Consider the following 25,063-nt stretch of genomic DNA (forward strand, 5'->3'; position numbering starts at 1 on the left):
GTGTGTCAAACATGTAAAAATCATTCCAAGGTAAATCAGGACATTTTATTAGTGAAAGTCAAGATCCAGGTTCTCTTAGAGGTCTAGGTTGTATAATAAGAACTGATCAAAGCCTGGTGATACCAGTATAACAAGAGCACTGGATCAAGCACACATTTTCCGGTTTTGAAAGAACAGTATAATCGATGGCCATCTGGTTTGCAGCAAACTTGAAATAGCGGAGCTCAAGATCTTGAGGGGAGAGAGGAAGGAGAGCAGCAGAGTATAAATTGTGGACTTCAGGAGAACAGACTTTGGCCTGAGAAGAGAACTGGTAGGTAGGATCACATGCGAGGCAACTCTGAAGTGTGAAGAAGTTCAAGAGAGCTGACAGGTCTCTCAGAACTGCATCGTCCACGCACTGAAACTCGAAATGAGGAAAGAGCAGGAGACCAGTTTGACTAAATAGGGAACTCATGACTGAGCTCCAGGGCAAAAACAACATATACAGGAGCAGCAGGGACAGGATACAAAGGAGAAATTTAGAAGCCTTGCCCTGGCCTGAAGGGTTGGTATTAGGAAAGCCAAAGCTCAGCTAGACTTGAGAATAACAAGGGTTGTCAAAGGCAACAGGAAAAGCTTCTGCTACTACATTAATAAGAAAAATGAAGAAAAAAAAAAAGGAAGGTTTCAGCCTGCTTCTGAATGGGGTACTGACTTAATGATAGCAGACACTGATTAGGCTGAGGCACTTAACACCTGCTTTTCCTCAATTTTCATCAGCAAGGCTTTCCAGGCCTCCAAGCCTGGGTATGGTACAAGGACAAGAGGAACTATCTTGAAGAGGATGGGGATCTCTTAATAAGTTTCAACCCACAGAAATCCACAGGACCCTAGGGGATGCCTCTGAGAGTGTTGAGAGAGCTGTTTGGTGTCATTGTGAAACAACTATCTCTCATCTTTCAAAGGTCATGGAGATCAAGGGAAGTCCCTGAAGAATGGAGAGAGGCAGATGTTGCATCTGTCTTTGAAAAGGGCAAGAAGGATCATCTGGAGAGCTTCAGGCAGGTCAGCCTTGCTTTGGGAAAATAGGGAAATAAATTTTCCTGGAAAGCATTTCCAAGTAAATAGGGCAAGAAGGTGGGAATAGCTGGCGTGATTGTGCCAAGGCGACTTATGCTCGGCCCACCTATTTGCTCTTCTATAATGAATTGACTAGATATGTATGAGGAGAGAACAGTAAATGTTGTCTGCCTTGAATTCAGCAACGCTTTTGTCAGTTTTCTACAGCATCCTTATATTCAGGTTGGGCTGTTATGGTTACCTTAGCTGATAGGTGTGTGAAATCCTGGCTGCTTTAGCAGGCTTAAAGATTAGTGGTTAACAGGTAGTATTCCTCCTAGAGGCTGGTTATCAGTACTGTGGGGGTATATTCTGGGACCTTTTATGTTTCATATAGAAAAGGAGATGAAATGCGCCTTCATCAAGTTTGCAGATGACACCAAACTGTGTGGGGAGCAGTCACTGGAGGGCAGAGCTGCCATCCAGGGACCGAACTGGTGGAGGAAGAGGCCGACAGGACCCCAATGAGATCCAGTGAGTGTCCTGGGCCTTGTCAGCAGGCCCAGACAGTAGATCGAGGGAGGTGATTATTCTCCTCAACTCAGCCCTTGTGAGACTGCACCTAGATACTGTGCCCAGTTTTGGTTGCCTGGTACAGAAAAGACATTGATAATCTAGAGGGTGACCAAGATGGTCATGGCTGGAGCGCAGGCTCTGCAAGGAGGGGCTGAGGGAGTGGGGCTTGTTTAGCCTGGAGGAGAGGCGGCTTCAGGAGGACCCAGTGTCGGTCTCCAGTACATAAGGGGAGGCTATGGAGAAGATGGAACCAGGCTTGGAGGGAGCGTGTGAGACAATAGTGTTGCTAAAGGGGAGTCCTGTTGCCCCGTAAAAGTAGAAGCGCATTAGGTATTAATGCTAACTTGTTTTGAACCCAGTCGTAAGCACATTAATGTAGCATAGCTGTATAAACATTTTCATACCCAATGACCCAGTAAAGATTAGTATTGCCATTGCTAGTTAACAGGCCACAAGCCTTCTGCTAAACTGTACATGGCCCCAGTCCTGGTCTGTGCGGCTTACTCTCAACTTGTTAATGGGAACTTGAGGTGTGAACTGGAGTTTGGTAGCAGGTATCTCTGGTTGTGGTGTACAGTTTAAATATGGGATAAGAGTAAAGGCCTTGAAAATCAGGGCATGGGGATGGGAGGTTCTGAAAATGGGGGAGGTTCTGACAAGATATAAGAAAACTGTTTCACTGCAAGCACTGAAATGCTGGTGTGAAATTATGAAGTTTCATAATTAAGCATTGAAATGGCATTGAATTAAGCAGTCCAGAGAAGCTGCACTGCCTCCATCCTTAGAGGTTTTCAAGACCCAATTGGGTAACGCCCTGAGTAACCTGGCCTGATTTAATAGTTGACCGTGCTTTGAGCGTAAGGTAAGGTTAGAGCCTTGCCAAAATCCCCTCCAGCCTGAATTGTTCTGTGATCCTATGAATAGTCTCTAGGGTCCCTCTGAAGCTTTTGTAAGAATGGTTTTTCTTGTGACTGGGAGGTGGAAAAATAATTTTAAGATAGCTGATATGTTTTTAGAAGCTTCGTTGCTTAAGCTTATTTACAGCTTGCCCACTATCACTCAGAACAGCATGAATGAGCAGAGACACATACAGGTGAAAAGGCAGTGTGAGTGTGTATGTGTGTGTATGAAGACAGTGTGAACTGGAAACGGATTAATTCATTCCTGTGTTGCCTATATAGAGAGCGTTTCTCTTTACGCTTAGGTTTTGTATTTACTCAGTACTAATCATTTTATATAGCTGGTGCGGTATATGTACCTCTTTAAAAGTTCACAAGATAATTGGTGGAAGAAAACATTGCATTTTGGGAAATGTGAAAAGACATGAGCCTGAGCTAGAACACAAGAAGTCCACTAGCTGACCACTTTGCAGGTCTATAATATCCTTTGGCAAACTAGCAAGCCCAGATGGTTATGGGACTGCAGCATATGGTGTGCAAGAAGAGGCTGAGAGAGTTGGTTTTGTTCAGCCTAGAGAATAGAAGGCTAGGTGTGGGGAGGTGTAATTGCCATCCGTTAAAGAGACAATGGTCAGAGATTGTAGCAAGGGAAATTCTGACTAGAGATTAAAAAAAAAACCCTCCAGTTTTAATAATTCCAATATTAAGCCTTGGAATTCAAAAAGACAAAGAACGGTTGGGAACATTAGGTATATTGATGTATGTTACAATATTTTGGAAAGCGATGGAGCTTAATTCAAATCCTTCCTCCCCCTGCTTTTTGCTTAGTCCTGCCTTTGGGTACTAGGTTAAACTCACAACAGAAAGAAAGTTTTAATGTTGAGAAGAGAGTTGCATAATGGATCAACTGAAGTATAAATTTAACTCTTAAATGTATGAATATGAAATGCTTCCTTGTCAGAGAAACTGTCATTTCCCAAGTCTGAGGTCTGTGAACCTTGAACCATTGGTGCAAACATTGTGGAGATAGCAAAATGTGAAGTGAACCCTAGAAGTTATTGTTAATATTATGGAAGAAATCCTCAAGCTATGGAAAACCCATTGGCTATGTAGCTACTTTAGACCTGCCCTAGAGGAAATATAAAGCGAGTGTGCCTTTAATTTGTTCTCAAACATAAATTACAGAAGAAGCTACAAATAGAAGTGAATATGCAGATGTGAGAGTGAGCCAGCTCAGATGAGACACATCTCCTTTCTTGACAATGTTTTTTTTCACAGGATTAAGCCTTACTTGAGGTATGGAATATCTTACACTGGCTTTCTTGGTTCTGTTCACTCATCCCAGCAGATGTTGTGAAGTACAAGACTTAAAAAATGCACTGACTAGTTGCATGATATGTCTGTGTATGCTTTCTTCTTTCTCTCTGTGCTCCTTTCAATGCTCTTAGCAAAGTAACATGGCTCAGCAATGTATAGTTAGCTTTCTACTGAACTTTTCTGCTAAAGTTTTATAGTAATAATTCACTTGCTGCCTTTGCTTTTCAACTGTCTGTGTTACTGTCAATTTTTGTACTTTCACTGTTAGTTCTCTTTTTGTCTCTATTTTCCCTTAAGCCTTTTACTTTTTTCTGTTTTGTTTTTCTTTTCTTCATTTCTATTCACAAGGATAAAAATTGCATGGGAAAAGCAGTACTAAGCACTTGTTAGCAGTGTGGACTAAAATGAGTGAAAGAATGGTCTGAGGAAATAGAGTTCTGGCGCTTTATTGCTTCAGTGATCAAGATATGTGTAATGCAAATACAACGTTATTTGAAGTCTTTGCTTTTTGTAGCCCATGTCCACAGCAGCCGCAAGCAAAAAGTTTCCCCAACCTATTTCAGGTTTCTGGAAGTGAGAATGTGTGTTCTGTTTGGTTTGCTCATGTGGATGCCTCCTGACAGGTGCAAGGCTGATAATGAGACAGTGTGTACTGATTCTTTACACCACTTAAGCCTCTGGTACTGGATCCTCTTTCACAAGGAGCACAGTATGCAGGCTTGTCCTCTGCTGCTCCTGTTCCTAACTCTAAAGTACTTACTTTTTTAACGCAAAAAATTGCGTTATTATATCTCACATGGTAGGTTTATTGATGGTTGTCATACGTGGTGTGTGCTATGTGTGCATCACTGAAAGTAGCTATTTTAGTTCAGTCTAGTTAATAGAATTGATTCCTGACTTCTCCGTGCTGTTCCATGTGCCAGAGCAGCATCTCTAGAGGTTATCAGGACATGTGCACATAGGATTTCACCAGCCAAAGAAATAAAAAAAATTGTACATTTAAGACCTTATCAGGATCCGGGTTGTCGTCCCTCTGAGGACAGGACAACTTCAAGAGAGCTGTGGTGTGTGGATGATAAGCGCGATGGGTTTTTGCAAAACTGGGTCACTGTGGAAAATCGGCTTAAGAAGCAACATGATAGAGAAGATGTATTTCACCTAAATTGTATGCTTTAGATGCAAGTTCAGGCCTATCTATTGTTAATCAAGAGAAACATCTAGTTCTATTTGTGATTTTGTTTTTAACTGCTACTAAAGTATTTTTTTCCCTTCAGCTGATGGAGTCTGTGTGTTTAAATGCTTGGTTAACAGAGACACTGAATACTGTCGTTTGGGAAAAGAGTCTGTGTTAATTACGCTGGGATACAACAGTGCCTTGCTCCAGTTCAAGTCACAAGCTGGTAAGTATATCTTGCGCTTGTGAGCATCTTCTCCTTCCTGCCATGCTGCTATGTTGGTAAAGTTTACTTTTAAATATTCTGTCTTCTGCCTCTGTTGTTGGCTGTTTGAATGTTTTATGATTATCATAATATGTGCAGTTTCATTTGCCTCTGTCCTGTTCCAGCCATTTTTTTTGCAGTGCAATAGACATAAGTTTTTTTTACAAAACAGCTGCAGATTCGGTTTTTGAAGAAACCGCAGATAACTGCAGATAAGAAGTATGACTTCACTTCATAACCTGTAATACTTGGTAAATGTAATGCTTCATGTGGGCAATCTGCCAGTCACTGCTCTTCAGTAGGAAATTGTCTTGCAGATCTGTTAATCTGCATAGTTTATTGAGTAGTGTAACGTGTCTGGAGTTCACAGGATAAATACTTTGTGTGTAGTTGTGCTGAAAAAAAACTCATTCTGTTACAGAAACATGACAATATTTTAGCAGAATGTTGAGATCTCTATTTTTACAACTCCCCCAATGTAATTTTTGTAACTATCCATTTATTCTGAGTAGCCTGCATTGTGAGCACAACTCATTTTGAAATTGTGTAAGTATCAGGAATATACTACTTCTTATGTAAGAGTCATGAGTGGTTCTTGCATAGCAGCCTATATCAGTAGGCCTGGTGATTTCCAGAGGAGAGGCCAGTATGATTATTCCCATTTTATATTGTGTGAAAACAGAGGCACAGAGCAATTAGATTTGACTTTTGGCAGCCTATTTAAAAACACGCACATGTTACAAAATACCAGGAGCTGACCAGCTGGATATATATTGTTTGGTGCAATAAGTTGCTAGTATATCTGAATGGCCCAGTGTTGCACAGACATGTACATGCATTCCATGTTGCACTGCAGTAGAAAATACACTTTTTAAACCAACGTTGAGTTTTCAGTTCTCATATTTCGGGAGCCTTTAAAATCCTGCCTTGTTACAGCATTTTATTTGTATCTATCAGGGAAAGTTAGTCACATTTTTAATCTCTGTTGGTGGATTTTTCAACTTATCCGAGTAATATGGTTTGATACCATGTTTCCATCAAATTATTTCTTTTGAGACTACAATTCAGTATTGTCTCTTACAGACTCTCACATCAAAATTAAGGAGATAATTGAGATTAGATTGTTTAGGGATTTATTAGCTCATTGCTTAGATAATTATTAACTAATAATTAAGGAGTCAGCGAGGCAAGTTTTTCTTTAAACTGTTTTGCATTCTCTAGTATGTCTTACTTAACTAGCAAGGTCCTAATAGGCATTGTTAGTTTGGGATCCCAAAGCAAAATAAGTTTTTCTTAGTTCTCTTCCCTGCCTTTACAAAAAAAAGTTTGAAAAATTCAGCGAATTTATGCCTAGTTCATATTCTTCCTAAGAGTGGATTGAATATTAATGGGTAAGTTCAGTCCCCTGTTTAGCCCTTTTCCTTGGTGATTTGTTTTTATAGCTGCATATTATGAAACAGATAAAAATAACAATATCTTAATTTATCATTTTTGATTTATTGTAACATGACAAAATAGAGTGTTTTCCATATTTTTGTCCATCTTTAAAAGTCAGGGGAAGATAAAGTGAAAAGCTCTGTCAGTCCATGCAACAGCTCCCTGACAAAACTTCAGGAGTATAATTGATAGGTCCAAATAAAGTCTGGTCAGATTAGATGATGAATCTGTTGGTATGAAATGTAACATGTTGGCTGCTGCTTTAAGCTGAAAGTTATTGATGGGATATTTTTTCCCCAGTGCCACGAGGAGAACTTACCGGTACCTTTTCTACGTGTTTATTATACTGCCTACTCTAGAGAAACTTACCTGTTGTACCAAAAAGGCAAGGCCACGGAGCAGAAGTCAACTTCTATTGTGTGCTGTGTATGAGTGTAGGCATTAGTCTCTTCTACGTACATGCAAGTGTGTGTGTGTGCATCTGTATGTATATAAAAATACATAAAAATTATGTTGTAATTCAAAAAGTTACAGAGAAATGTTCTCCTCCTTAATTTGTTGAAAGTGTTAATAATGGAAACACGTTGCAAAAGCTTTAGGTTCTTAAAGGCTTCTTTGTCTTTTAGGAAGGTAGGAGGAGATGAGTAGTAAGGATGAAGGAGAGGGGAATTCATGCCCTGCTAGTGGCCATGCAGAGAATTGCTGCTCTGCCTTCAGCATTTAAACACTTATAAATCATAGACTGTGTCTTCCATTTCCTACTAAACATATGTTAAACATCTGAGTAGGGTCCAGCAGGCCATTAAAATGGAGGTTAGTAGCCTACAGGCTTTTCTTTCAAAAACAAAGATCGTTTATCTGGAACAGATCAACCAACTAGTCTGTAACTCATCTGTGGCAGACTTGGTAGGCAGCTCTCTACTCCTAGGTTGAAATGCCCTGCTTAATTTAGCAGAGAATTAGCTGATGAGCGTAGGATGAATTACTCTTTCAGGATTGTGGTAGAACACAGATTTCTTCTCTTACAAACTTAACCCTGGTCTCCAGCCACTTGCGTAGTGGGTCTAGGTGCTGGACATGCCAATGGTGGTTGTCTCTAGGTGGCATTTTACTAGCACAACTCTCCTTAAAATTTGTCAGCCAGGTCTGATAATCTGTGCCACTTACACAGAAGTACAGTACAGGAAAAAGAAAAATGTACTGTTTATGTTTCACTTAAGTATGTATTATTTATGAATGTCCATGTATAAAATTGAGATAGAGACTTACGTAAGTGTGTGTGTGTCTGACTGACCTAAACCGGCTTTTCTTTCAATTGATTTAGAATGCAGTTAAATTCACAAATGTCTATCATGTTGTATCTTGAAACTTGTAGGGCTTTATTGAATGCAGAAAAAGGTTCAATGTTTTGAGAAAAGAACATGCACAACACATATCACTGTAATTGCAACTCAGCAATTAACAGTAATTCTGAAGTCTAGCATTCCAGCATCTAGTCTCAAAAGAGCAGCAGGAAGTCCTACTACTGATACGACATCTTCAAAAATTCAAAGAGAGCTTTATTTTTAAGCCCCACTGTATGCATAGCTATCATCCCTAACTCTTCAACTTGTGGGACAGAAACTTTGGCTCTGTGTTGTACTCCAGTTTCTGCATTGTTGCACAGTCACAAAATTGCTTTAAGCTTTGTAGGTTCTTTCCCTAAATTAGTTAATTTATGTGGGTGCCCCAAAAACTGGATGGGCTTTAGGAATAAAAAGCTGTCAGTTTGACCTGTTCAGCTTCCAAAGAATTGAGTGTCTGGTAATAATTTCCCAGGTTGTGTTTGGAATTGAGAGCTCTGGTGTGCAGGAGCAAATATCTATGATTTGATCTGGAAGACTGCTGTTCTGTCTGCAAATGTGAAGAGTGAAGACTGCCACTGGCAACACGTTCTGTTGTATCCGTATCTGTTAGTCTTACTGTTCAGACCTCTGGGTTTGCCATTGTCCGTGTATGATGTTCTTTGCCATTACAAGATTTCATCACGGATGATCTGGTTTTTGATCCCAGTAGAGGCTGTCATTCAGAACTGTTTTGTAGTGTTTTGGGCTGACTCACTGACTGTTTTCCAGGTAGTAAGATCTTAAAAGAAGCTCAAGACCTAACCACTTCTGGCACTATTTTCAGTATCTTTTGTTTCTCCAGACTTTCCTTGAATGTTTCTGTAGGAATGCTTTTAGCATTAGCATTTTAAAGTACAGTTTGATGATGATTACTTGGAGGAGAAATTAAGGTAGCTGGGAAAAGGTCAGTCTCTTCCCCTCACTTTCTAACCAACTTGTAACATTCTAGTGTTTTTGTTGGAATTATTCTGGACTAGTTCCTTGCTAGGTAATATTAGTGTTTGACTTGTCAAGTGTGATCTGGTGATTTTATTTTCTTTCCTTATGTAGGCAAGTAGTATAGCATAGTTTTCCCACAACTTTAGAAAAAAAATGTTATATGTGAGATTTTAAATTTCTAGACTTTCTAGTCAGATTCATTATCATTAATAAAATACTTACTTTTTCTTCAACTCGCAACCTCTGTTTTCACTGCTAGATCTGCCTGCCTACAAATTTCAGTATAGGCATGCTAAGTCTGTGTTGGAGGCAGCAGCTTGTCTGTATCAAGAATATGTCCAATCATTCTGTATGTTTAAAAATTCATTTAAACTCTAGTGTCTTCTGTTCTGGTAAGAATAGTGGAGATTAGGGGGAGGGGTGGAGTGGGGAGTAATTTCCTGTTTAAAATAAAGAGCACTTCATTCTAGTGTGGCAAGGTGTATGTCAGAAAATACTGTCAATGTCCTGAAAATAAATAGCCACTAATTCTATGTTACCAGATGGTGCTTGCGTGTGAGGCAAGCGCTTCTGCGCCCACCAGTTCAGAAGGGACTCTCCCTACGCTTCTGCTAAACCCTGAGTGAAAGATACTCTTGATGTACAGAGACTTGCAGCCTTGTGGCCGTTTAAAAATCATAAGAGACCGGTAGACCACCTACATCAGCTGTATCTATCTCAATGTATCTATTTCATTCGATCATACTGTATTGAGTCGAGTAATCTTCCTTCACTAAAGCATAATTTATGTTCTGAGGAAGTGTATTTACATAAAAATCATACATTCCTTTGAGGAAGAATAAAATGAATAAAAGATCTAATATTTTTAGTTTAGAAATTCCAAAGTTATAGTATAATTTTAAAAGTCTTGTTTGAAATATCACCATAATTCATGCAATTTTGTGTAAATTTGGCCACACCTTTAATACCCATTTCTATCTCTCTATTGTCAAATCCAATTGTTATGTTTATTGCAAGGATAGTGAAGTGTTTAAACTTACATACTTTACAGTGCCACTTTACAAATCATGACTTAACTCTTTTGGTAACATTTTTTAGTGTGAGATTGACACATTGGGGGAAGCTTTCGCATCTGCTAGTTCACATTACTTTGGAGTGTGGTTGCAGCTTGAAATTAAAGGTACTCCTTTAATATCCTTCTTGATGATAACTAACTGCTTTATAAATTTGGCTTCATTGTTTTACTTTGGATGTGAGTCACTTACTAATGGATAGAAAGTTCTATTAGAAGAAAATAGATTTCAGATAGAATGTACAAGACATTAATTTGGAGGTAGTACAGGATTTTGCTTTGTGTGTACCAAAGAAAGCATGTAAAAACATGTAAAAACTGATGTTAAAAACAATATAAAAGATTTTTGCTTTGGGAGAAGTTTGATTTAGAAAACTAAGAATGAGATTTGGTACATGTGTCATCCAGTTCCTGATGCTGAATGACAGAATGCTATCAGTCATGTTTCATGTAAGAATTCACAGTTAATTAAGTCCCCTGTTGTTAATGTCTACTGACTGAATTTCTAAGCATCAAGTCCTCCTTTGCTGATGCTGGGAATGATTCACCCACTGGTGTATTTGGGGCAAAAGCATTTCCATTGCAGAAATCCAGAATAATAAAAAAGTTTAGAAGAACATTGGAGAAATTGACTTATGAAGTAGCATTGCTATAAATGACTTAGTTTGCAAATTTTAATTTAATATTCAGTCAGTCGCAACAAAACGATTGAATGCTCTTTGAAATATTAGTAACTTAAGTGTTGAAATGAACATCTGAAGCCTGTTAGTCTAATCTGCTGTGTTTATGGCTATGAAAAGCTCTATATCTATTTGAAAGGTAATTACATAGAGAGAAAAATCTCTAGGATAAACGCAATCAAACTGAGTATCTGGGAGCTTTTTCTTTTGAGTCTATGTAGTGAATGCATCTGGAATTTTACTAGGTTACTTTAAGTATGCATCACTCTGAATTTCTGAAGCTAATGCATATTGCTAAATAAAAACAAAATACTTTTTCTGCTTTTGGAAATATTACTCTTACCTCAGACATCCTGGAAAGTAATCGAGCCTTGATAAACTCACTGTATTTTTACTGCAGATACCTCCTGTTTTGCAAAATGGAGATTTTTTCGTTTTGGTATTGGGCAGCTCTGCTGTTCCAAATGGAAGAGTCCTCCTCAAGTATTAACAAAAGATGGGCTGACTGGCCTGATCGTTTGATACAGTCCTGTGAGAAGTTACAGGCTTCTTTACTTTCCTATCTTCCAAACATGGATCACAGTTATGACTGTGCACATTTCATAAATCCTAAGGCAAACTTAATGCTTAACATAAATACTGCATTTTAATGGTAGCCTGCAGGTGATAATACAAAATAATGTGAAAATAGTACTTCTCCATGGCTGTTATGCTAATAACCTTTGGTCAGGTAGCCCTTTTTCGCCCTTTTCTCCCCCAGCACCCTTCCAGGTTTAATAGTGGAGCCTCCTATTTCTTCCTTCTCTACCCTCTTCCCCTTCAGAATAATGAATGGTCCTAGCTGTTTTAAGCACCTGAGTGAAGTGCACTATGGTAATAGCTTGTGTTTATGTACGTATCTTCTGGTATAAGAATAAGCATCTCACAAAGAGAAATCAGTTCAGCTGTCTGTGAAGGCAGAGTGCAACCATTTCAGTGACATTATATGAGGAATGGGGTATGAAGGTGCCTGCAGGAAGTGCTACAGAGTTCTGGGGCTACAGATGCACAGGAAATGCAAGAAGAAGAACTCTCTGGAAGAAAATTCCTGTTAGCTTTGATCATAGGAATCAGTTTTAGGTGGTCTTTATTCACATCACAGTAGAGTTTAAGGCTGTCAGTACAATAGAGTCTGTAACATGTCCCTGACAAATTATCAGACTGTATAAATGATTAGCATGGGTTTAATGTCAAACAACAAATGTTAGCTGAGATGCATAGCTGGTCAAATCTTTAAGGTCAAATGCCTCTGTTTTTCAGCAAGATATAGCTTTTCTCTCAAGGCAAAAGTGTTCACAGAAATATGTGTTTTCAGATGTTAATTGGAAAAAAAAAAAAAAAGTAGGCGAATAAGAAACAGATCGAAGTCCTAACAAACCTGGCTTTCAAAGAAAATGTTTGAGAGTTACTTTTTTTTTTTTTAATGTTTTGTGAAATTATTTGCAGGAGAAATTATTATTTTTTTTTTTTACCCTTCAAGAAGATCCCTGAGAAAGGCCTTCAGTATACAAGCGTGGAAGTCTTTTTCATGGCCTTCTCAATGGCTAGAAAAAGGAGAAACTGATGCTTTTATTCTGAAAGCTAATAATGGATTCTGTAAGATGTGTTTTGCTCCAGAGGAGGAACATTTATTATAGGGTAAGCTAGAATATGAACTGGGAATTTCTTACTGTTCCTTGGTAACTGCCTTTGTGAATGTTTTATCATATGATTTATAAAAAATGGGAGGAAGCTCCCCTCTCGTTGGAAGGAGATGTAGTTATTGTGGGATAAGAGCTTGCACGTAGGTGGTTACTAGGAGTATTTAATGAGCTAAATCAATTTTCAAGATTGTTTTTTTTCATGACTTTTTAAAATTCGGGTACTTTGACTTACTGTGTTTAATTTTTTTTTCTGTTTTATGGACCATAGAACACAAGCTTGAGTTCTTTAAAGGGGTTATATGGTGGACTTGTAATCCAGTTAAACTGCAGTTGTTTAAGAACAGTTTATTTCAGCAGATAAAATACACCGATTCTCCGGTGACTGGAGCTCACGTAGGTGCACCCAAACAAGCTTTATAGAAGCTAGCAGGAAGATTTTAGGAGTCCAGCCTCTACAGCACATGGTTCAGCACAGGCTAAACAGCTCAAATATGCACTCAGCGCTTAGGCAGGTTTTACAAACTATTCCACTCTGCTGGAAGTAAACTGGTGCCCAGATGGGGTAATATAAACTAGATTAGGCTGAATGCCTGTAATGTTCCTCCTTCCAAGTATTCTTTTCCATTACTTTCTGAACAACATCCAGATAAGACTCCTTGAAAGAGAAACATTTGTGTTTTCCTTTGCTGCTTTTTTTTTTTTGAGAGATACTGAAAAGACAATAAATATGTCTGCATACCTTTCTTCTCAAGAGCATTGTCATTCTTGTTGAAGCAGTAGTTGGAAATCTTACAATGCGTGGGAAGGAGTAAAGGCACTGCAAGCATTGCATTTGAAAGCCTTGACTCATTAATTTACTGCTATTGGAATGTGGCTATAGCACTTAGAAAGTTTTGAGAGCTTTTCTACCTGTTGGTGGAAAAGTTTAGATTGATCCAAGTGAATGGAGAGAGGGGAGAACAGGGATTTGTTTTTCAGTTAATGAAAATTGTATGATATTTCCTTGAAGATGACCAAGACCGTGCAAGAGAATTCAGTGTCATCTTCCCAATCTCCTGTTTTCCCAGAGTTTAAAGCAAAAGAAACAGTTTTGAGAGTGGAAAGAAGGCTTTGCGTGGCATCAGAAACGTAGTAGAAGGAATCTCTAATAGGACTAGATTAGCAGACTCTTAAAGTTGTGACATTATAAATACTACGTTCAGATTAGTATGCAACACCCTTCAGTAGAAACCCATTGTACTGAGATTTACTTTGCAGAAGGTGATAGAAGATCTGAAGAGGCTACCTGATAGTTCCTTGAGATGAGAAAATCAATTCCTTACAGCCTCATAGGAACGGATGCAGAGAATGCTAGGACCCTGATGAAGGATGTAGGGCTGAGGATTAATGAGAAATCTTCTTTGACTGTTCTTGGAAAATGCTTTACTGGTTTTTTTAGTTCTGTATGCTTGACTCTTGACTGCAAAACAAAGACAGATTAATGTATGACAGATTAAATTCCCAGCTTCTTAGGAACATCCAAATTAAATTTATTTTTAAGCACCTTGGTCAATATGCAACTGAAGCCATGTTTCAAATCACAGGCAGAAAGTATGAGTTAACAAAAGAAGTTCCTTTATAGAGAATATAAGAAGATACAAGTTCAGTGAGTGTGTTTGCATAAGCAAGTGGAGAGAAGGCAGATTATTGTAAATACTTTCTGGTTGTAGAAGATAGGGAGAGGAATGCTTTACTTCCTCCTCAGACAATCTATGAAAGAAAGAAAGAAGTATTGTGTTCCTTGTCCGTGCTAAAGAAACCAGAACTGTGTCTCTCTTCTGCAGTAGAATGGCCTTATATGGGAGAATTTCACAATGCATCATTTTTCAGTTTATTATTTATGTCCATGTTGTATGCAGTGTTCTTAATAGCTTATTCAGTTTTTCTTCATTAAAAACTAACAATTTGTTATTTCGCTGTTTACCGTAACAGTCACAAATGAATATATAGCTGAGCTCTCAGACAATATTTGAAGCGACCAGCAAGTGTTATGAATAATTCCTAGGTAATTTGTGTAGCCTAAGAGATTTCCCTTTAGAATCCTTTGACTTTTTAAAGGCATGCATTCAAAAATTGTTATCTTGCATTCACTCTGTTAGGAAAACTTTAAAGGCATCTGAGGTCCATTTTTGAAAGATTGTGAAGAAACTTTATGGGCCTCCCATTATTTCTTCTATTTTGGTTTACCCTCTAGCTCAATGAGTATTAGTGTAATTTACCAGCATTGTGGAGATCTCTGTCTGCAAACATCTTATTTCTGTATAGAGAAGTATCACTTCACAAGTAAATCATACTTTTGTCATAAAATCCTAGAATAATTAAGTTGAAAGGGGTTTGTGACGGTCCTCTCGTCTAGTCCCTTACTAACAGCAGGATCAGCCCCAGGTTGCTCAGAGCTGTGCCTTGAAAGGTCTTGAAAACCTCCAAGGATGGAGGCTGCACAGCGTCACTAGGTAGCGTCTTCCAGTGTGTTTGTTTTGAAATCCATTCGCATTCCTGGACACCAAAGATATTCTTCTGAGTGTTAGTGAAAACTATGAAAAAGTCTCTGCAGAAGTGTGAGAATAATACTGTATGTGAAGAGCAACCATGGGAAAGAACAGAGATAAGCATGTCACTGACCCTGTGACATCATCTCTCACCTTCAGACAGGAAAGATATGGGAGAGATTTAAGATAATGGGTGACTGTCTGGAAAAGATCTGCAGTTTCCAGTGTTCTAGTGCGGTGCTCTCTGTTGTGTCTCTGTGCAATGAGGGAACAGAGGGAGTTGTCCGTCTTAGACAGTTTTCTGCCTTTACCATCAGAAAACTGGCACTATCTGCACTTCGGGCCTCTCTTCAGCCCTTGTCATGAGCCAGTCACTCACTGTGACATTCTGCACATCATCCTTATTGTGCGGGAGTGAAAAGGGCATGCTGATGGCATTTGCTCATTTTCATGACATTTTACTATTACTTCTGAAATTCAGAAGCAGTAGCAATTCAGAAGCAATGTCAAGTTCTGAAATTGCAGTGCTTAGTATGGCATCTTCCCACTGGAGCTGACAGGCCAGAAGTAACAGAGTGGGACTTTCTCCCACCGAGTAATGGCAGGAGAATCTTCTGCACAGTGGCAGCAGATCAGTTCTGTAGCAGATTTCATCAGCAGCTGAAGTTTATTTGAATAAATGGGTGAGCTGTGTTTTACAACTTTTGCCACACGTACAGTCTTCTGCTGGTGCAAGGTTAAAGTGGCTTGTTCATTCACGGTAAGCTAGTGCTTCTCGGAGCTATTGTTCCAGGCTATCAGCACACTGATGTTGTTGCATCCATTAGACTGTTCATACTGTTCATAATCTCAACTGAGAGACGTTCTTTATTTCAGGAGGCTTAAAAGTGGACTTTATGTTTAAGTCCAGCTTGTAGTTGCCTGGACATTCAAGGGACTGTGTCCTCAATTGACGGACTTTTCTGAGGAACTATGGCTGTTTGTCACTTTTTCAGTGCTAATTCTTACAGTGAAACAATGCACCACTGCCTGAAAGGTAGAGCTTTTTCCATCCAGTTTTCAGATTGTAATGATTTCTAGCACAGCAGCAGTTTGTGAAGCTTTTACTGGATTCTAATTCTTTTAGATTTAGAATCTTATTTATTATACGCTTTTACGAAGGATTTAAAGTTTTCTACCGTGGATCTCTCTCAACTCCCTACTCAAACTTTTTTGACCAAGTAAAGAGTAAAGCATTGAACTCAAGATTGCTGTATTCATGACTTTCCATTTGTGTAAACATGGATCTTTGTTTTTATTCTCAGGCAGCTTGAAATTGAACTTGACCTGATTTCCAGAGCTAGAAGGAAAGCTAATTGCCATCTTTTACCTCTCTTCCCTTTGCAAAATCAGCTTTCTGCAGTGGAAAAGGATCAGTACAACCAAATCTCAGTTTTCAGGATACCAAAATTTCCTGAAATGATGAAGGAAATTCTTTTCCTTGATTACTGTATTGATAAGTTGTTTCACAAGGGGTCTGAATTATTTCCAAATGGTTAGAACACTTAACGGGTATTTCTTAGTGCAAATACTTATGAGCTTCAGGCACTGGCTATTTTTATTTGAAACTCAGCTGCGTAGCAGCTCTTTCTCTGGTTATTAGCATGGTGTAATTTGACTTCTTTGTCTTCTCTTGTCTTCATATAAGCAGAAGTTACAAGACTTTCCTCCTTTATTTTATTGTTGCCATTCATACTTTTCTCCCCCATAGACGCTTTTTTAATGCTAGTTCTTGTTCTAGATGCAGTCTCCACTGACTCGCTGCTTTTTAGGCCCACCTCAATTTTCCTGTTACTTGTCTAATATCAAAAATGGTTATGCCTACAGAAGCCAAAATATTGTTACTCTGAACTTTTTTAGCTAGACTCCTTCTAAAGAAAGATACTTGGACCTTAGCCTGACTTTTTAGGCCAATTAACTTGGGTTAATTCTCAGATGTAAACCTCCCAGCTCAAATCTGTGCATCCCGTAATACTTCTAGATAGTTCTCTTTGTTGAGCATGAGTTAGCAGAGATTAACCCAAAGTAGTATGTTGAGGCTTACGTTCAGCGATTCCTCTGTTACAGTTCACCATCACAGATATCTACTTTTTTTAGCTGACTGTGATGGAGAATCCTTTGCAAAAGTGTTACAGGTATCCAGGTTCTCTATGAAAACAACTTCAGATGCTCATCAGGTCTTTGCATCAACTCTTCGTTTAACGACCTTTGACAGTGTTTACTGTGTATTTCTGAACACTGTAACCTAAATGAAACATTTCTCTGAAATCTCACTGAATGTGTTCCTACCCTGTCACTGGATAACATTTATTTTATTCTACTATGCAACTGTTGCTTTGCTACATTTGTGTCTTTTCTGTTTTTCTTTTCCAGAATACAGCACATTTTCAAATGCATTGAAGAGATGCTGTAACCAAAAGAAGGAAGACTCTGTGTTCAGTCAGCGAACAGATGAAGCATCTGCTGCTCAGTATTTTCAGGTGATGAAACTGTTCAGTGCCAGTTTGTGGAATCCAAATTACAGTTTTCCTGTAATTTTCCTTCCTGTAAATTTTCTGTAAATGTCCTTTGTCACCAGGCCAGTTAGAAAGATAGCTCATTTTTGTTCAGTGAGCGGTCAGATCCTTGGTAATTTAAGTACAGGAAAGATTGATTGGGCTTTATATTTTTTTTCTATTTTTCCCCTTCTTTCCTTTTAGTTTTATGGGTGTCTATCTCAACAACAGAATATGATGCAGGATTTTGTGAGGACAGCCACATATCACAGCGCTATCCTACAGAACCATATAGATTTTAAAGACAAGGTAAGCTCTATTAACAGTTTTAAATATTCCAGTATTCTGATTAGACCTTAAACTTCACATTGAACAACACTGATCTGACTGCAGCCTTTTCTCACCTAGGATTTTGTGCATGAGTATACTGACTTGTATGTGCTTTATATTTGTAATGTCATTGTCCGACACCTGAATAACAATGCATGATGGTGATGGTATGCTATACATCCTAGGATGAATGGTCCAGAACACAGATCCAAGCATGAGTTACAAATTCCTATTTTGTCCTCTGTGTACAGTCAGGGAGCCCAGAGGGGCATATTTTTTGACGTTATGACCGTTAACATTCATGTTTGGCGTCTTGGGGCTTATACACGAAGGGAGTTTCTTTATCTTAACTTTATCAACTGTGTAATTGCTGTTGTGTCTCATTGCCTTCTGCAAAACCTTGAAAAGTATTCTGATTTACGTCTCTTGCAATGATGTCTACACTGAGTGTGTTGCCACCTTGTAGTTGTTATAGACTAAGCAAGCACATAGTTGGCTGCTGTGACTTCATTTATACTTGGCAACGAGTTAGAAAGAGTGGAGGAACTTCTGCTTATGACTTCAGATCCACAGACTCGTCTCCAACATATGTATATAGATCTTATAAACTACTGTAATTACTGTAATGACTGTTTTTGTTGCTTGATTTAGTACTTTGCCTCTTACATTCTTCAGCCAAGACACTTCAGAGAAAGACAGAAGAAAACTTAGACTGAGAAGATGTAGGATAATCTCTCTCCAAGTCATTTTCTAATTGTAGTTTTTTAGGCTTCTTGAAATCCAAAGCATAGGGCTTAGTATCTTTTGGAAAGTTGTTGCTTTCTGGGTTTTTGTGTTTGTTTTCAATTGAAATTAGTTACAGTAATTCTAGACTTTCTGACCATATTCAGTCCTGTCACTCTGTGTACTCTTGTCTCTTCCCACCCCAATGATATTTATAACAATAAATTCTATAATGTAGGTATATTATGTAGAAATGGATCTTCTTTAAGAAGATTCTGAATTTGTCAACATTCTGTCATTTTGCTTTTATGTTATGAGGTGACGGAGGATTCAAGTTCCTAACTGACTTTCTTTATATTAGTCCTCTATTAAGTGAATTTTTTCACTTCTTACTTGTCCTCCCTTCTTAGCTCTTCTTCTGGGATCAGCATTCTCAAGCCTCCCAGTCTTTTTCTGTAAAAAGAAATTGCTCATGCCCTCTTACCATTCTTACTTTTTTTTTCAGAGCCACCATTAGTTCTGCTGCACCTGTTTTGAGAAGGGTTAACAGGAGTTACACATGGTAGTGTAGGCAAAGCAATGCAATTGATTTGTATTCTAGAATTCTGACTTCTTATTTATTCTTTTCTCTATTTCTTAGAAATCTTGACTATTTTTCTCTAACTGCATCTGTCTGTTGAGAACATTTAGAATTGGGTATGTGAATAGTTCAGATTTCCTAAAAATATATTAATCAGTATAGAATTGAATTTATCTTAGTATTGTCCAGTCACCTAGCTTTGTTAGGTCTTTCTGCTCTCGAGTAACCTAACTTTGTGTCATCAGCAGGTCTTACTATGACACTCCTTCTAAAACACTCACTCCTTTTAAAAATAAAAATTGTTAATGAAAATACTTAAAAAAAAAAAAAAATATTAGGGACCTGGGACCTTCTGTAAGCACATGCTATATAAGCAGTAGCCTAGCAGCCTAGTAGGAATGTTTGTGAGGACTCAAAATGGCAACTGAGACAATGAGGCCTGTGCTTGTGATGACCAGGCAGCTAACAGCACCCAAAAAATCTGGAGAGATGAAGTGGCTTTCTTTTTTTTTTTTTTTTAACTACTACTTCTTCTTCTTTTTTTTATGTTTTTGTCATTTCTTGTCCTCTCTGCTTTTCCTCTTCCCTTCTCCCATCTTTCTGTGTGCACTTTCCCTTTTAAAAGGAGCTTCTGACTTCCACTCACACCTGCACAAATGGCTTTGGTACTACATCACACCAGAAAAGGACTTTAATATCATATGAGCAAATACTGAACAAAACATTCCACTTTAAGGCATAACATGTTCACAGCCAAAATGAGGAGAGTTGTAGGTATAAAATTTATCTGTATTGTTTTAAGACTCTTATATTTTAACTATTAATTATATTAAGTAACAAATTCAAATGTAACTGATTATGTCTCTCTGCCATGTGACTTAGGCAAATTGTGCTTCTTCACAGGCTATACCTAAATACTTGTCTTTGTAGCACTAAAACAAAGGGACTTCAGTCTCAGTAATTTCTTTCAGGCCTGAGACCATCCTCCTCTCCTATTTAATTCAGTAAGGTTAGTAAACTAGTGGTGTGTACAGGGCTGCTCCGGTTTGCATTGGGGATCAGAATCCGATCCGAAGTCATGTGGTATTGGATGATGCCAACTAGGTGAGTGGAGCGATTGTATCATTAATTGGTTAAACATTGAACTAGAATATGTAACTGTAAATTTGTTATGAAAGAAACAACAAAGAAGAAATTTGAAGAATTTATTTGCTATTAGCATCTTGCCAATTGGGATGCTCACATCTTATAATCCAAAATGTGTATTTGTGTCTGTAGGTAACATATATCTGTTTCATTTTTATCCCTGTGGTAAGGAGTTCAGGGTTTGCATATTCTTTCCCTCTTTAGGCAATCTTGCTGCGGTGCAGCAGCACAGCTGCTTGCTTTTGCTCTTGGTTTATTTATTTTCCTAACTGTTGGAGCTGTCTTGGTTTCTCCTCAGTATACCTAATAGTAAGACTATTACAGTCTGGGTGTTGCTGGCCACCCACCTAGAAAACTATCTTTCTGTTCCCTGATTCCTTTTCAAAATGACAATTTTCAGAACAAATGTAGCTGAAAATATTGAGCTGAATACCTTGTGGCAAAGCATTTTACCAGAAGAACCTCAGAATCCCATTCTGCTGAGACTTCAGCTGGCTTAGAAAAACTGCAACTACATTTATCTTGCATTCGGAAAATGTAAGGTAGACAGAAATGTCTAATGATGGCAATGAAGAGACAAAAAAGACAAAAGGGACATAAATATTTTTTTACTTCCATTCATGGGAAGGGGTTTTGTTCAACTGATATGTGACTAATCATTTCCTACCTACTCTGTGTTTCTGGCATACTTCATTACCTTTGCAGCGTCTTTCCATAAATTCCTGGATAATTTGTTAGAAGGAAGTTTAATTTCCTATAGTAAAAGACTTTTTTGTATAAAGTATATTTTTTTCTTATTCTAGGCTTTGTTTTTGAAAAAAAATCTTTATGAGAAAGTGCAGCAGGTGATCTGAGTTAAGCTGAACAAAATTATTTCTAGGGCCCTTGAAAGGGTTCTTGGTGATGCGTTCAAACACAGTCTGTCTGTTAAAGGTAAGGTACTTCAGGACCAACTGCTTGGGTTGACCATTTATGTCTATGGAAGTGTGAAAGGATAAGGAGAACCTGTTTAGAGTGTAATGTGTCTGAGGTTGAATTCTTCACATTAGTATGCTAATCCTTATTGTCATATTCTCCTCTATATTAATTACTTAGAAGTTTCCTTATAGCTTTCCCTCATTTTTCTTAGTAAAACTCTATCTTTGGTTTTGAACTCTTATAGAGCCAATAGGACAAGTTCAAAGTGTTTTAATTAGTTATACTGAAGAAAGGGCCCCAAAATAAATTTTACTGTAGCAGTATATAATGCAATTTCAAACAAAGTACAGGCAGTGATACATTTCTAGTTCTTTGAAAATAAGTCCAAGGTTCCTGAGCCCTTTCTTTTTTTCTCCTCTGTAATTCTTTTATAAATAGTTCACTTAAAAGCAAAGCAACTAGCATCAGAATTGTTCTGGTGATTCTGGACGAAGGGTCAAGGAAATTAATTGTTCGTACTGAGCAGTCAAAGGCATACTTTAAAAAAAAACAGAATAATGTTCTCTCTGTATATTTTTGCTAATATATAGTAATTCTGGATGATAAATGTAATTATTAATTTCTGGTATTTCAATCTTTCTGCTTGTAGTTTTATGGTTTTGCTCTATTGCAGTTTTGATCTGTTCCCCCCACCTCTCTTACTCAAAAGTCCTTTTCAGGACTCCAAGTTTGCAAGCATTCAGGCATGCAAGCATATTTCCACATGTGAGTAGCTCCCATTAAACTCACATTTGCGGAGTTAATCATCTGTGTAGGTAAAAGCAGGAGCTTTTTTTTTTTTTTTATGTGAGGGATATGGCATTGGTTCTTCCTGACTCTCTTGATTTTTGATAATTACTCAAGTAGCTGCATTCACATTTCAAAGTAAATGCTGAAGTACATAAAGCTTACCACCTTTGCTATTAGTATGAGTAATACCATCATTACCAAGCCATCTGTCTATTAGTTTATCTGAAAATTATACTTTTCTCTTTAGAAATAAGCATGCCAGTTCCACGTATTGATATTTCTGAGCGCTATCTTAGAGAATGCTCTTACAGTTCTGTTAAAATGCTCTTACGAGGGAGGTGAGAGGAAGCAACTCATTCTGTAGGAGGTGTCAGTGATTGCAGTAATGCTATTTGGGGAGCAAGGTCTGCTGTTGAGAGGTCATTGAACCACAGAATAGTTTAGGTTAAAAAGGACCTCTGGAGATCTCTAGCCCAAACCTTGCGTTTTGAACATATCCAAGGATGGAGATTCCACAGCCTCTGTGAGCAGACCTTGTTTGACCACCCTCATGGTGAAAAAGCTTTCCTATGTGTCTATTGGAATTTCCAGTGTTACAACTCACATCTGTTGCCTCTTGTCCTACGGGACACTGTGCATCTCCTTCACTTTGGGTCATATCACTGTTCTGTTTGCCCTGTACCCTCCCACTAGCAGATGAAGACAGCAATAAGCTCTCCCCCTAGCTTGCCTTGTCCTAAACTAGACAAAAATTTCTCTCAGACCTCTCTTCATACATCCTGCCCTTCAGCGCCCTAACCAGCTTGGTGGACCTCTGTTGGACTTGCTCCAAAATGTCAATATCTTTCTTGACCTGAGGAGCCCGAAACTGGACAGAGTTCTCCAGATATTATCTCACAAGCAAATGTATTCACTTTTCCTGACTTCTGCTGGCTACAGTCTTGTGGTTGGCCTCCTTGGCTGCAAGGGCAGATGCATATTCAACTTGTTGTCCAGTAGGAACCTGAGGTCTTTTTTTGGAAAGCTGCTTTTTAGCCAGTCAGCCCCAGCCTGGCTATTGTATGGCGTTCCAGCAAAGATGCAACACTGGCCATTTTTGATCCTTGCAAGGTTCCTGTCAGTCAATTTCTTGATATCCGCAGTAGATGCGTACCACCGTATCACCTGTATCCCTAACATGTGTCCTCTTATCCATACCCATAAGCTCTTAACTAGTTCATCGTCCATTTGAAAGCAAAGCTCCATGCAGTCAAATCATTCCTTGGCATAGAGCACAGCCCCCCTGCCCTGACTTTGCCAGCCTTTTTTTTCTGAACAACCTGTAGCCGTCCGTGACTGTATGAGCTGTGCAAGCTACACCACCATGTCTCCATAATCCAAATGAAATCATAGCTGTGCCTCTGTTCATGGACTTCTGATTCCTCCTATTTGTTTCCCATGCTGTGTGTGTTTGTGTAGATGCATCTCAGATGGCTCCTCTGTCATGCTGCTTTCACAAAGGGAGCATGGGACCCTCTCGTGTTCTGTTATCTTATGGACGCTTCCTCATGCCTTCCATACCTTCACCTCTCTTCAGCCTATCATAATCTCCCACAGCATGGACCTACTCTTTCAGCCCCTTTCTCTGTTGAAAACCTGATGGCAAAGATGCTCTTGCCCCACTTTTTCAGGTGGATCCCATCTGTCCCCAGCAATCGTCATTCCTGAGGAGGGTCCTGCCATCATAAAAGCTATAGTCCTGGACTGATAACCGGGAGAGCATAGATTATTCCTAAGCCTTTCCCTCTCCCTGCCAGGATTGAGGAGACACCACCTGGTCCCGTGTGTTTCACCCTCAACCCCCGAGACTCTACAGTCACCCTTGATACACTCGAGAGGGTATCATTGGTGTCTACGTGAATCAAGGACAATTGGTAGTAAGTAGTCCAAGGGCCAGAGGGGCCTAAGCATTTCCTCTCTAATATCCTAGATGTGGGCCTTTGGTGTTCAAGAAGCCTCCAAAGATAGCATACCAGATCAGTACATGAGGGCCCCTGTCCCCTGCAGGAAAGAATCTCTAGTGACCATCACACCCCCTGCTCCTTACAGTATGAACACTTGCTTCAGACTCATCTGGCTTTCATTCCGTCTTAGGAGTCTTTGTCCTCCACTTATTTGAGCATACCCTCTGTTTTTCCTTACTTGCGCTGTGTGGCTTGGGCTTTTGCCTCTGAAAAGTCCCTGTGAAGATCCTGCCCATCTCTTGGTCAGCCTCCCTGATGTTTTGCAGTCTACTCCCGCCTTTGAACAGCTTCTTCCCTTAGCGGCTCTCTTCAGCCAGAACCCCTTTCATCCTGAAAAGAAATATTCCAATTCAGTTGTACCACCTGCTCACGTGGACATAGGTAAAGTGTAAGAAATGGTGTCGGAATCAGATCTGATGTGAAAAAACGTACTTCTCCATTAAATTTGTAACGCTGAACTTAACAGCTGACTTTTCTCTCTGCATATTTGGAAGATAGAAGGAAAGTATTACAATAATTTTGTGGTTCCCACTGGGTATTGAGAAATAGCTTATCAGATCTTCTGTTAGTCCTATGTCTCAATGAAATTGGTCTGAACTTGTTGTCTCCCACCCTGCTTTCTTTCTCGACGTTTGTTGTCACTTGCTGTTCTGAAGAGTTAGTTCTCCTGGGCAGGGGAGCATATTCTAATACCTGCCAAAGCACGGAAAAGAAAACTGGATCTGTGACAGCTTGTCATCTGTGATATAAAAAAAATGAGTTTAATAAAATCTTTCACTAGGAAAGAAAATATGATTAAAGGCAAGGTTCTGGCTCCTACACCCAGCTTGAAACTATGTGCAATAACAGAAGCAATGTTAATTTATTTTGCATTGGAGTAGTTCTGTAACACAGATCTATAGCATCTGCAGCAGATTCAAACCATGTGTTTTGAACTGCATTCTGCAGTGTATAACCTACGTGTCATGTAGGGTGAATTTTTGGGAATAGAATGTGCTCTTAGTTCTGAAAGCTTATTTTTCTGCCAAAACTCTTTGTTTGAATA

General features: G+C 38.8%; 1 protein-coding gene across 5 annotated transcripts in view; it reads left to right on the top strand.

Moving 5' to 3' along the window:
* The window catches only part of LOC104149843 (histone-arginine methyltransferase CARM1), a 79,220-nt gene that overhangs the window by 22,140 nt on the left and 32,017 nt on the right, over positions 1-25,063 (top strand). For 3 of the 5 annotated variants that reach the window (XM_068928971.1, XM_068928973.1, XM_009683727.2), the window contains exons 2-4: positions 5,108-5,233; positions 17,408-17,514; positions 17,734-17,838. In XM_068928971.1, the coding sequence (XP_068785072.1) occupies positions 5,108-5,233; positions 17,408-17,514; positions 17,734-17,838 (338 nt within the window). Of the gene's footprint in view, positions 1-947; positions 1,048-1,672; positions 3,813-5,107; positions 5,234-17,407; positions 17,515-17,733; positions 17,839-25,063 lie in introns of those variants that run through there. The other 2 variants (XM_068928970.1, XM_068928974.1) reach the window with 2 other exon arrangements.

Source organism: Struthio camelus, chromosome Z, assembly GCF_040807025.1.
Source record: "Struthio camelus isolate bStrCam1 chromosome Z, bStrCam1.hap1, whole genome shotgun sequence".
Taxonomy (NCBI): Eukaryota; Metazoa; Chordata; class Aves; order Struthioniformes; family Struthionidae; genus Struthio; species Struthio camelus.